The sequence below is a fragment of the Lygodium microphyllum genome, chromosome 21 (genome assembly GCF_053477565.2).
Source record: "Lygodium microphyllum isolate KBCC chromosome 21, Lygodium_microphyllum_v1.1.10, whole genome shotgun sequence".
Lineage (NCBI taxonomy): Eukaryota > Viridiplantae > Streptophyta > Polypodiopsida > Schizaeales > Lygodiaceae > Lygodium > Lygodium microphyllum.
In genome coordinates this window covers 23,688,971-23,703,182 of record NC_141155.1, presented here as the reverse complement: position 1 = coordinate 23,703,182, position 14,212 = coordinate 23,688,971, and the positions used below count along the sequence as shown (strand labels likewise).

The following is a 14,212-nucleotide window of genomic DNA, read 5'->3' as shown; positions in this document are numbered from 1 at the left end:
GACACGTGACCATGCCCAGAAGTTCAAGGAAACTAAGCCGATACTGCATGAGGTGTTTGAGATGACAGATATGGGCCTTCTTCATTTCTTTTTAGGCTATGAGATTTACAAGACTCCTATTCCTATGGATCCAAATTGGAAGGCTATGGTCCATGCGGATTCTTCGGCAGTGGATGCTACCCACTACAAGCAATTGATTGGGTCTTTGATTTGGCTTCTTAATAGTCAGGTTGATTTGTGCTTTTCTATAGGTTTGTTGGCCAAGTTCATGAGTGAACCCAAGATGGTACATTGGAAGGTTGCTATGAGGATTTTGTAGTTGCTCAGGGGGACCCCCAATCTTGGTATTCATTATCCAACATGTACTAGAGATTCACCTTTGGTATTATAGGCTGGACGGATTCAGATTGGCTCGAAGTTGTTGGCCAACGGAGGTCAACGACAATATATTATTTTACTTTGGGTGCAAGTATTATCTCGTGGAGAGCAAGAAGCAGCCCATTGTTGTCCTTTCTTCCACTGAGGGGGAGTATAGAGCGGTGTCTTCTACCACATATGAGTCAGTGCGGCCTTGGAGGTTACTAAGAGAGCTTCGCTGCCCTCAGACAGGTCTTATGACACTTCATTGCGACAATGAGAGTTGCATTGCTTTGGCATGAAACCCAGTGTTTCATGCTAAGTCGAAGCACATTGAGATTCAATACCATTTCATTTGAGAGAAAAACTTGGATCAGACGATTGGTGTAGTTTATTGCAAGATGGATGATAATCTCATAGATTTGTTTACGAAGGTGCTTTCTCAGCTTCTTCTTCTACAATACGTTAGATCCTTGAGCCTTATGCTATGTCTGAGATTTGAGAGGGGATGTTAGAGATTAGTCATCCCTTGGACTAGCATTTCTTAGATTACCACACTGGTGCAGAGAGTTCCCTCGAAGGTACTCTCGGAGAGCATTATTCGTTATTCATGTCAATTAGTAGGCATTTAAGTAGGCATAGTGTATGGGCAATTTGTCAAGCAGGCAATGATGCCATGTGGCAGGTGAAGGATTAGTTGTTGATTATTTTAGTCATTTGTGGTATAGTCCAGAGCTTTTTGATCAGGTCGGCCAGTTTTGTTGGCTGCCTACATTATTTTATTGCATTATTTCTTTCTATTTAGGCCTAGGTGGCAGCGTGCTCTCCTCACTTGCTTTTCAGGTGCTAGTGAGAGAGATACGGCTGCAGGAGATACATCAAGAGCCCTTGTATATTTGCCCTCTTCATTTCAGTATTCATTGACTGTAGATTTTTGCGTTATTCTATGTATTTTCTCTCTCCCTTTCTCTTGTGTTCATTGTCTTCCAATCTTGTCCATATGCTTCTGCATTTGCTGCACTCTGACACAACATACAAGATGATCAACACACACTTGTCACCCTCAACCTTTGGTACAAAGCTTGAGGTTGGGGTCACGATCCGAATGATGGAAGGCATTTTGTAAGATGAAGCGGTCAATCCTTTGGGACCAAGCTCAAGGGGCTTGCTTGAGGCCATAAAGGGCATTCTGCAACTTTACACATGGTCCTCCTTTCCTTGCACAAGAAAGCCAGGAGTTTGTGAGACATAAATTGTTGAGATATCGAGCTCCACTCGTGATATGCTAGGGTGACCGTTGTGCATTTATGTCATCGACTTGTTAGCTGCAGATGCGGTTGGTACACCGCCCATGAATAATAGCTAGATGACAGCTATCATTATCTACTCTAGTTCGTGGCTCAGTTAGTATGTCACCTTAGTTCGTTGAGTTTGGTTTGAGATCCATATATAGGGTTCTTCTATTTCTTTGTACTAGAGTTCTTTTTTGGCTTACACAACTAAGAATAGGAAAACTGTTTTCAGCCTCCACCTGTAGGTGTATTCCCTCATTGTACAAGCAAGAAAGCTACAAGTGAGACTCCTTCCTTCTCTCCCACAATCTTGACATAGTATCAGAGCCTTGTTCGTGGTAAGGAGCTCAAGAAAGCAAACCAAGTTCGCGGTGTTCTGGTAAGAGGACTAGTGTTGCTTTCATTTTTCTGTTTTGGGAGCAAGTCTTTGCAGGTAGCACATCCGGAAAGTGCAAGAGTGCATTGTCTCAGATTAAGACGCCCTTCGCGGTGTAGCAAGAGAGTAGTATATGCTGCGGGTGAGAGCTTTAGCCCTTGGTTGCTCTGTTTTTTTGATTTGAGGGCATTTCGGGGCCTGTTTTGGAGGCGAAAGTTTTCTGTACGCACTTAGAAAAAGGCCCTGTTTTATGTTGTGCGACCACTGTTCTACAGGTCGGTGAAAAGTTACTGTAGAAATTGCATCGTATGCCTGTGCGCAGAGACATTGGGAGTTATAGAATCATCCTTGTTGCCTGTTGATGCAAAATCGTCACTAGGAAGTGACTGTGTGGTCAAATACCACTTTCGTCAGTTTTGCAGATTTGTCCTTGTGAGGCTAAAGCTGTGTTTTTTGCAGTGACAGAATTTTTTGCAGTGTTCTGTAATGACGTCTGATTCTCTCTCACAGATTGTCACTGAAAAGCTTGACAAGAACAACTTCCAAGCATGGAAGTTTAGAATGACGAATTTCCTTATGGGAAAAGGATATTGGGAATTCGTTGCAGGAAATGAAGAAGAACCAGTTCTTCCTGATGTTCCCAATCAACAGCAAATGCACGCATTTAAAGCATGACATGAGAGAGCCAGGAAAGTTATGTACTGGCTGTCTATCAGTATTTCAGACTCTATGATTGTGCATATTCAAGATGTAAGTACGCAAAAGGAGGCATGGGATACTTTGTCAAAAATGTATAGCACAAATATGCAAGTCAGGAAAATGCAGCTTAAGCAAGAGTTGCACAATGTGCAAAGAGAAAATATGAGCATTAATGACTACCACATGAAGGTGAAGAAGATTGCAGATACACTTGCTTCCATTGGGTCGCCAGTGGAAGATGATGATTTAGTTTCTGTGACCTTGAATGGTCTAGGAAAGGATTATGCACAGTTCCGAACATCCAATTCCGTCCGTGAAAGATTTCCTGATTTTGAGGAGTTGATTGCTCTTCTAATTTCTGAGGAGCAGAGAAATGGTGGTGCATCTTTTTCAGGAGGAACTTCAAAAGAAGCTGTCTTCTACTCAAATGTTGGAAAAGGTAGAGGCAGAGGTAGAGGAGGCCAATCTGGAGGCTGTGGTAGAAATCAGAATATGCAGCAAACTCAAGAAAACCAATCCTATGGAGGAGGACGTGGTAACTCTAGAGGCAGGGGGAGCCAAAGAGGTTGTGGTGGATGGCAAAGAGGCCAAAATGCAAACAGTAATGTTGAATGCTACTACTGTGGTAAAATGGGTCATATGGCTAAAGACTGCTATAAAAAGCAGAATGACATCATGAATGAAAAATTGCAACAAGGGAATTATGCATATTCTAGCAGACAGGGTGATGACAGAAATGAGCATTTATTTATAGTGCAGCACATGAAAAAATCTGTGACAAGTGCAGAAGAAAGCAATGATGTATGGTATGTTGACTCATGTGTATCAAACCACATGACAGGTCATGCAGAATGGATGGAGGATGCAAGGAAAATGGAAAAACCAGGGTTTGTGGAGACTGATGATGATACTGCACATCCTATTGTGCAGATTGGAAAAATTCCCTTGTCTATGCAAGATGGGAAAAAGAAATACCTGTCCGATGTATTTCATGTCCCGAATATCACCAAGAATCTGGTTTCTGTTGGTCAAATGGTTGAGCAGGGCTTGTAGGTCAGATTTAATCCTCATGGATGCTTTGTTGAGGATATGAAAAATAAAGGTCGCTTGATAACAAAAGGAAAGAAGAATGGCAGAATGTTTACATTGGATGCAGACATGCCTGAATTGAGTGCAGTAATGTTTGTACATGGGACCGATGTAGTTGCAGATATTGATAACTGGCATAAACGCATTGGTCATGTTAATGTACAGCGACTTAAATCAATGCAGGCCCAAAATATTGTTATAGGATTGTCAAAATTCAAGGTTGTAGAAATGCATAAGGTATGTGAAGCCTGTCAGTTTGGAAAACAGGCAAGGAAACCATTTCCTAGACATGTTCAAGAGAGTAAAAAGCCATTGGAATTAATCCACTCTGATGTGTGGACTACTAAAGCTGCATCTCTTGGAGGCTGTCATTATTTTGTCACTTTTATTGATGACTATAGCAGAAAAGTTTGGGTGTATTTTATGAAAAAGAAAAGTGAAGTTTTTGGGCATTTCAAAACTCTTAAAGCTATGGTTGAAAAAGAAACAGGCCTGCAAATAAAATGCCTAAGGTCAGATGGAGGGGGAGAGTACCTCTCAAATGAGTTTGCAAGGTTCTTGCAGGAGCATGGCATAAAGCAGTAATATTCATGCAGTCATATCCCAGAACAAAATGGAATTGCAGAAAGGAAAAACATGCATGTTGGAGAGGTATCTCGTGCCATGCTCAACGAAAAAGACTTGCCGGATTTTTATTGGGTTGAAGCAGTTGTTATAGCAGTCTACATAATGAACAGGACTTCCACTGCAGCAATACATGGGATGACTCCAGAGGAGAGGTATACTGGTAGGAAACCAGATATTTCTCATTTGAAAATTTTTGGTTGTATTGCCTATATTCATGTGCCAGATGAGTTGAGATCCAAGTTGGATCCAAAAGCTAAGAATTGCATCTTTATTGGTTACTCTCTGCAGCAAAAAGGGTATAGATGCTATAACCCTTCTACTCGTAAGTTTACAGTGAGCAGAGATGTTGTTTTTGATGAGATGAGTAGCTGGTATAAACTAGTAAATGTGATTGATAATGTAGATGCACAAAATGGTAATGCTGCACAGAATTCACAGTAGCAGTCACAAGATATTAGTGGACCTGGAGCATCCTCTAGCAGTGGTTCACATTCTTCGCGATGGACAGGCAGATTGAGATCAGGAGAATCTTCTCAAAGCAATGCAGATAGTTGTATGCAGGTATCACGAAAAGGAAAAGAGAAGGTAGATCAGCCCATGTTTGATGTGAATGCAGGTCACTCTTATGTGGATGGTGAATCCAGTGGCTCAGAACAGAGCATTGATGATGAGTTGGGTATTCCTTCTATTGTTACACCTGGAGTAAGGAAGACCAGGGATGTTTTGAGAGCACTTGGGAGTGAACCTACTTTGCGCAGGTCTACCAGAGCTAGGTATCCTGTGGATAGGCTGAAATATGATGGATTTACAGCCATTCACTATGCATATATGGTCAAAGTGATACAGGAACCAGAACCCACTTCTTTTGAGCAAGCCATGGGAAAAGAAAAATGGGAGAAAGCCATGGATGAAGAAATGGATGCCTTGGAAGCAAATGTTACATGGGATTGCTTGTAAGTGGGTTTATAAGGTGAAACATAATGCAGATGGTTCTGTGATAGGTACAAGGCAAGATTAGTAGTCAAGGGGTATGCACAAACATATGGCATTGATTATGAAGAAACATTCAGTCCGGTTGCAAGGATGGCAACCGTAAGAGCAGTCATTGCTATGGCTGCATCAAAGGGATGGTTTTTACATCAGATGGATGTAAAGAATGCCTTCTTGCACGGTGATTTGCAAGAAGAGGTCTATATGGAGCAGCCACCAGGTTATGTGCATGCTGTTCATCCTGAGTTTGTTTGCAAGTTGAAGAAAGCCTTATATGGCTTGAAGCAAGCACCTAGAGCATGGTCTGACAAGATAGGACAGTATCTTGTCACTATTGGCTTTCAAATTTCCAAGGCAGATTTTTCACTTTATGTGAGAAAAACAGAGAAATGTATTATGCTACTTGTCATTTATGTTGATGATTTGATTATGACAGGTGACAGTGATGAAGATATCTTTCATGTGAAAATGCTATTGAAGCAGAAGTTTGAGATGAAGGATTTGGGAGAGCTGCGTTATTTCTTGGGCATTGAGGTGATTAGATTACCAAGTGGGATATGGCTCTTGCAGAGGCACTATGGATCGGACATGCTGTCCAAATATGGGATGACAGGCTGTAAGCCTATTTCAGTTCCTTTGGAGCAGAATGTGAAGCTGAGCGCAGATGCATGTGAGCTTCTGGAAGACCGTACTATGTACAGGCGCATAGTAGGAAGTTTGATTTATACGACTATTACCAGGCCAGATTTGAGCTATGCTGTTGGATTGGTAAGCCAGTTTATGCAAGCTCCAAGGAAACCGCATTTGGATGCGGCTAGACGCATACTCAGGTATGTGAAGTTCACATTGCAGTATGGATTATTTTATGAGACTGGGATTCAGATACAGTTGCATGGATACACTGATGCTGATTGGGCTAGTAGTATTTCTGATAGACGATCTACCTGTAGATATGTGTTCTTTTTTGGAAGTGCTGCAGTCACTTGGAGCAGCAAGAAACAGCCTACAGTTGCCTTGTCGAGCATAGAGGCTGAGTACAGGGGCGCAGCAATGGCTGCATGTGAGGTAACCTGGTTGCATAAGCTACTTTATGATATGCATCAACCTACAGACGGGCCAGTTGTCATTTATTGTGACAACATGAGTAGTATATACTTGGCAAATAACCCAGTCTATCATGTTAGAACAAAGCACATTGAGGTGCATTATCACTATGTGCGGGAGAGGGTTTTACTAGGTCTTATTGATCTAGTTTATGTTAGCACAGAGGATCAGGTAGCGGACATATTTACAAAGGCATTGGGCGCAGAGAAGCTGCGCAAGTTCAGAGACTTGCTTGGTGTGCAGGAATTGGGATTGAGCTCGAGGGGGAGTGTTGAGATATCGAGCTCCACTCGTGATATGCCAGGGTGACCGTTGTGCATTTATGTCACTGACTTGTTAGCTGCAGATGCGGTTGGTACACCGCCATGAATAATAGCTAGATGACAGCCATCCTTATCTACTTTAGTTCGTGGCTCAGTTAGTATGCCACCTTAGTTAGTTGAGTTTGGTTTGAGACCCATATATAGGGTTCTTCTATTTCTTTGTACTAGAGTTTTTTTTGGCTTACACAACTAAGAAGAGGAAAACTGTTTTCAGCCTCTACCTGTATGTGTATTTTCCCATTGTACAAGCAAGAAAGCTACAAGTGAGACTCCTTCCTTCTCTCCCACAATCTTGACATAAATCTTGTCCTGATGCCATTTAGAAAGGCTGACTTTGTCAGAAGTGATACAACAACAGAAGCATAAACAAGTGTTGAAATATGACTGTTGAACTCAAGATAGAAGAGAAAGAAATAAAGAACACTGCAAAGAAGAGAACTCAAAAGAATACTTAGAAAATGGAACCCATATACCAAACATGAGGTAGTTGTGTACAGTAGTGAGTCATTGGCTGTGCGGGTATTGGCACCGATCTCTTCTCTCTACCAAGGTATGCACTGGATCTGCAAGTAATGAATGAGAGATTGTGGAGGAGCTTGAATAAATAGGCCAAAGAATGCCATAAATGGCTACAAGTTGGCCAGCCATAACATGCTAGAAATGACAAAATAGAGGCATATAAAATGCTAGATAAAATCCTAGATAAATTGGGATGCGCCCAGTCCACTCTGGCATGCATAGACTCACATATGAGTTGACAATACTTCTAACAGACTTCATGTCTATCTGATAAACTAACTAGTGATAATGAGCGACTAGAGTCAAGATAGCTCAGGCAAGGAGACATCGATACTCAGCCAACTTGACTTTCAAGTCATCCTTGTGTTTGATTTTGAAACTTTGAAGCTCATGATCCAAATTGATGCGATGGGTCCTATCTCGAGCCGCATAGCAGTCAGTCAAGTGTGCCCAACGCTCGAATGCTAAGTCGAAATGGTAAAGCTAAGAGTGAAACTCAGGCAACAAGCCTTGCATAAGCTCGACAATAGCAGAGGCGTTAGGAACCTTCCATGAGTGGATGACCTCATATGGAACAAGAGCAAGATCAAGTTGGGATTCCAACCCCTACACTAAATTAATATCTTTTAGAGGGTTTTGTATTTCAGTGTATTGTTAACATGCAGGCTTGCACTAGTCCTTTCTGAGCTAGAGACAGGAGATACACACCGTTCCTTTCATGGTTTCATCTACTTGGAATTTTGCTCTTCTACTAGCATGAAGGCTTACCCTCTTGCAGCATATTGTGTAGCATCTCTCTTGATGCTATCATGGTGTTGACTTTTATCTTTGCTCTTTTAGTAGGGATGCTTCATTATCTTCCTCCACACAGTTCTTGACACCACATGAAGACCGACATCCTCAAGCTCCTCTTTCTTCTTTGGCATTGACATGCAAGTTGAGAGGGGGTTTCTACCCTTCTTGGTATTGTGCAGGTTTCGACACTTGTCTTTGACATCCACCTTCCCCTCCCTGTTGTACCTTCACCCACGCATTGCATGATTTCATTATCTTTGTACTAGGATGGTTGGGCAAGTGAACAATTTTTCCACAAGGGACACTGTCCAAGTGGCACTTGTTGTATGAGCATTCTTCAACATGTAGTATACTATGCATCGCATTGTGCAAAGCACCACTAAATGGAACTTAAGCTGTTTTCATTGGCAGATTGCACTAGTATTCTTCTTCACATGACTTCATCATGTTTCCCTCGTCATTGACATTCTCTAGTGATTGGGTAAACTTTTCCTGTTTTATGATGTATTGGGTGTACCATCCCTAATCCCGTTTTTTGGGTCAGTGTTGCTTAATTGACCACAACCCCTAAAAGTAACTTTTTATCACAAAAAAAAAAGTTCAATGTGATTCCATCCAGCTTTGTAGGGCTTGGTGGTAGGCCACTGGGCAGCCAATGAGCACTCTTTGTTCGATGCCCTATCCTCTCTGGGGTGACTACTTGGACTCCATTGGTGAGATAACCATTGCCTCTGTAGTCTTAGTAGGCCACTGGTAGCCAACGTATACCCTTTGTCCGATGCCTTGGCTGCTTTGGGATGGGACGCCTTGGGATAAACATTGCAGGCCCTTTCTTTTAGGCTCAGTTTTGGGCCTGAGAGGGGGTGCTAGTATTTTTAAACAACCCACGCTTAATTAATGTAAAACACAAATTTGGTACGCGATTTGAGAGAGTTTTAGTGGTTCCCTAAAATTGTAATTTTTTTGGGACACCCTTCAATATCTGTAAATAGACATGCTACCCACCATTCACCCTCATCATTTTGTGCAGGTTTCTCACTCTACCATACAGATTTCAGCTATTAGCCACCTACCATTTGCTGTCCAGCCATCATCGATTGCAGCCCATCACTATCCAGCCCTAGGTGGCCTATTTTCAATCGTCACCTTGTTGTTTGGAGGTCTCTATCTACTGCATCATCATAGCACCTAATAACCTTGTGTTTTCAGCATCTGATGCTAGGCGACTATTGTAGTACTTGCGTTTTCACTGTCCATCAAGCCGTCTACATCAGCAAACATCTCTCTCATTGTCGCCTCACTTCCCTGATACTCTGGTGATTAGCGTTTGGTGTTTCCGCACTTTGATACTTCGACTAGTGGTCACAACACTTGCGATTCGTCTTTAGTGGACATCACTCTCCGACACTGCATTGCTCTGTCCTTGAGCATTCTGTATACTCTTACATTCATTTACAACATTCATTCACTTCACAGTTTCTTCTCTCTGTGTTTGGGTTTTGAGTTTTTGCAGTTTTGCATTTAGGGTTTGAGTTTTGCTTGTCTTTGTTTGAGTCTTTGCGTTTTAGTCTTAGTTGTACATGTTGTGTTTCCTCAGTGCAAACCGTAGCTTATCTTCACACACATAACGACGAAAGCTGTCAACAATCAACATGAGATACTTAGCCTTCCCAAAGGAGGCCGTGCCCATAGGTCCGTAAAGGTCGTTGCTAATCAACTTGAGCAGTGTCAAAGCTCTTTTAATAGCAACCTGTGGATGAGGTTGTCTATGTTGCTTGCCTCTCAAGCAGCTAGGACATAGAGTGTGAATGTGAGGGAAATCTGGAAGTTTCTTAAGTATCTTCTTTTGAGAAGCTTGTCGAATAGCATCAAGGCTTAAATGTACATAATGAGCATGCCAAAGTAGTCCAAGCTTGTTGGAAGACTGCATAATAAGGACTATAAGTGTGCAAAGTCCACCCTCTCGTGTACTTGTCCAAAGAGAAGCTCTTGTAGATGCACCCTCCACTATGATTGCATCCTTGGTGAAGATAACTTGAGTATCTAGTTGTGTAAGACCATAAACAAATAAGAGGCTAAAGCCCAAATCTAGTACATACAGGACTTTGGTAGAAGAAGTATGTGGATTAGGGGAATTGTCCCTACTCCTTGTACTGGGACATAAGAGTTGTCACCAATGGTGAGGGATCTCCCTCTCGATCTGATGTCCAGAAGCCAATCTTGGTGGTAAGTCATGTGGGAAGAGGCCCTACTATCCAGACCCCACTATCCATGAGCCAAGGCTTCTCCTCAAAAGATTCAAGAAGAAGCAAGTGCTGTATCCTCCACCTTGAACAAATGTACGAAGACGGACTCAGTGGTAGCAGGTGTAGCCCTCGAATCCCTGGATCCCTCCTTGGGCTTCAAATGGGGGTACTTTTGCCAGCACTTCTCCTCCGGATGAGTGCCCTTTCCACAATGGGGGACACTTGGGCTGCTTCTTGGAATCCTTTGAATCATCCTTCCTGTCCTTCTGTTTCTTAGCTTGGGGCTTCCCCTTCTTCTTCCCTCCCTCGAACTTGCTATAAAGATCCATTGGTATCTATATCTCTAAGGTGCTCGTCATGCTCCAAGACTGACGGGGCAAGGTCCTCCCACGTATTCTTTGCTTCTTCAATGCACCTCTAAAGAGGTTCTTTTGGCAGTTACATCTTGTAGAATAGCTTCAGTGGTGTGGGAGAAGTTATAGATGTTGTACGAGGCTCCATCAACCATGCGAGCTATGACCCTCTATGGTCAACTTCAGCAAATGATGTTTGAGCTGAAGGATACTATTCATTCTATTCCACTTCATGTTACAGAGGTGTAGGATCAGCTTTAGCACATGTAGTCTGCCCTTCTAGAGGCTCATCTTGTGGGAATTGTGCTGTACAAACTCCCTCCAAAGTTTGATGGAAACGGTACTCTCACTGACAGATACAAAAGTACATGATGATGTAGGCCGGGGACTGCCTATATAGGTTGCAGGGGGCAAAAAAGAAGAAAAGGTTGGCCAGCATAAAATAGGTCGACTGCAGCCTGTTCCTGGCCCGAGGCACTGGCTGACTGCTGTCCAACTGCTTCCTGCCTACTGCCCAGCTGCCCATTGTGCTGCCCGCAGAATGCACATTTGCTGCCTGTTATGGAGATCTTGGAGCCCATCACACCTTAAAGTCGTATGACTTGAAGCATTGCTATCCAGGAGCCAAGGCTTCTTGGAAGACGAACAAGGGGAGGAAGGATCCTTCACTTGATCAATGAGAAGGAAGGTGGAATGTTAGAAGTAGATGTGGCGAAGGGGTAGGCTCCTTCCATCCTTCACACCTCGATGAAGATGTAAGTAGTTCCTCTAACAGTTGTCCTTGAGATGCAAGGTCTTCCCATAGTGAGGGCACTCGGGAAAGCCCTTTTGCATGCCTCTTTCCTAGAAACAAAGTTGAATGATGACTCAAATTTGGATTATTTCCCTTTCTTCTTTCTTATCCTTTCTTGGATGGATTAACTACAATAGTGTGACTGACTGTACTGCTCCACTTGAACATGCCTTTTGCGATGCATCTTGCTCCAAGATCATTTGGACTGATTCCTCCTATGTGTTAGTATCCTGCACACGTGAGGTAAGGAGATCGGTGTAGAAGACATCATATCTTGGTGAGACAGAAGATGTGACAAGAGCATCGCAACCATGCGCTGCGATTGGATGATCATGCTAACTCATCCTAAATCTCCTCCATTGCATTGATGTGATCCTTCATGGTCAGGGAATCTACAATAGATAGTTGTTGTAGTCTCATCTCAAGGGTCATCCTATGTGACCTGGTGTAAGGATGATAATTGGGGCCAGACTTTGAAGGTGGTGCAGGTATGCCTTACATGCACAAGGACTGAATCATAGCATTTCAAGAAAAGAAAGGAACGGCACAAGATTTAAGCCTGTCCCATAGCACTGCTGAATCTGCAGAGGCACCTGAACTGAGATCCACAACAGGTTGGGGATGAGGGACTGTAATGAAATTTCAATCAATTGTGCTGAGGATAGCCTCGATCTTGCATGAAGAGATGGTCTAATTGGTTCCATCCAGCTTTTGGTGAGGGGGAAAATTGCGAAGAGGGGCGAATGCCATTCGTTTGTATTAAGTTATCCAAACTATCAGCTTGATTGTAATAGTGCATTTATTTCTGGTCATAGTCGTGCAGTTGGTTGTTTTAAATGGGTCTGGTTTTACACTCTTGTACCATTTCTGTTATTAAAGAAACAAGGTATTGATGCCTCTTTGTATTTTATTGCAGGCTCTGGCAACCGTACTGCAGGTTGGTGTTGGCAAAAGCTATTTCCTCATTTCAGATGTACCAAAAGATTCATCTCAAATCTAAATGCTTGTATATCAAGAATATCATTCCAATGTCCTTTCTAGCTGTTCATCTAGCATTGAGCCTGAATATTCCAAATTTTTATGCGTCATCTTTAATATACTTTTGGATCATGCTTGCTAGGTCTAGAGTCTGCACGTGTCCCTTAGATGTTTTCATACTGCAGCATGTTAGGTTTTTGCCTCGCATATGTAATCTGTTAAGCCTGTAAGATCTGGAGCCTGTAAACTGCTTCATTTTATAGTTTTATAGTTGTGATTATTTTAACTGGTGTGTTCTGAATTTTCAGATTGTACCAATATGGACCCAATGATGCAAGAAGAGATCAGCAAGAGTTTCATAGATGTGTTAACTGAGGAGCTAAAGCTGCAGGCAGATGTGGCCAATGATGTGAAAAAGAGAGCCACTGCTGCTTTGCGTGAAGCTAAAAAGTTGAGCTCGCAGTATCAGAAGGAGGCTGAGAAGTGTAGTTTTGGAATGGAAACATGTGAAGATGCCAGAGAAAAAGCAGAAGAAGCTTTGCTAGAAGAGAGGAAAATCTCTGCACTGTGGGAGAAGAGGGCAAAGGATTTGGGGTGGAAGCCAAAGAATGACAAGCATGCTAGCACACTGAACCTTTAAGCGAATCTGAAAGGGTTCCTGGTTTATCCATGCACTGTGTACTCTTGGCAAGTGGAACTAGCCAAGCAAAATTTGAAAGGGGTATGGTCACCATTTGCTTTCCCTGAAGTTGAAGTGGGGCACAAAAACGATAGAGGAAGGTGTCTGAACAGAGAAGCTTCCTTAATTACAATGCTAACCCCAGCTGATACATCTGACATACTGCCTTACAGTTTCAAACTGCCCTCTTTAAGGGACAGCATACTGACCTGGGTGAGTCATTTGCCAAAGGGCTAATCTCTCTACCAGCAAAAATTTCTAGTGAGCTAAGATGTAGATCAAGGAAATAATCATTAGTGAATGAACCTGATAATCAACCTTTTACTTATCATTCGATTTAAAAGAGGTTTTTAATGCTCAAGTTGTTGGGTGCCTAGTGCTGGTCAGTCAATGTTTGTCTTATGCTGGTTCCTATTATGGCACCAATCAGCCTATACAGTGTAAAAGTATAGAAACTCATTGAAAGGAGGCGTGGGTTGCTAACTTGGTAGTACAATATCAGAGAACTAACAGAGCTTTGAGCCTTACAGCAACATTATCAGCGAGTAACATACGAATGAGAAGACCAAGTTGATCTTATATTGGAAGGCTTTTAAAGCAACCTAATGTTTTGATAAATTTCTAGCACTGGGGGGTTATTATCCACATAACTTGGCAAATTACCTCACTCACTGATTTATTTTTTCACAACTTTGCAGTTTTAGCATTCTGTAACAAATCTTCTTAAGATGTAAATGATGAAAGAGCTATCATATACGGTAAAGGGGCTGGTATGGTGACAGCTACTGGCCCCAGCTTTGGAAACAATCTGTGCAGCATCACAACCCTGTGCGATGGTTTGCCATGGCCGCACCTTGCATCTGGAGTCCTCATTAAAAATTTGGGGAGCTATTGTGAATCGTCTCTCTCATTGTAGAGCCTTGGGAAGTGTGCCTTTCATCAGAAAATGACCAGAGAACTAGAGAACACTAGGGGCTGAATTAAAGGACACA

The 14,212-nt window shown here is 42.4% G+C and overlaps 1 protein-coding gene across 2 annotated transcripts in view; it reads left to right on the top strand.

Annotated features, from left to right (window-relative positions):
- LOC148017814 (uncharacterized) overlaps positions 1–13,789 on the top strand; it is a 32,376-nt gene extending 18,587 nt beyond the window's left edge. Inside the window, exons 2-3 of one of the 2 annotated variants that reach the window (XM_087662162.1) lie at positions 12,480–12,536; positions 12,850–13,789. In XM_087662162.1, coding sequence (XP_087518288.1) covers positions 12,480–12,536; positions 12,850–13,181 — 389 coding nt within the window. In that variant the 3' untranslated portion in view covers positions 13,182–13,789. The remainder of the gene's footprint in view (positions 1–12,479; positions 12,537–12,849) is intronic. The other variant, XM_087662163.1, reaches the window with a different exon arrangement.
- Positions 13,790–14,212: the final 423 nt, after the last annotated feature.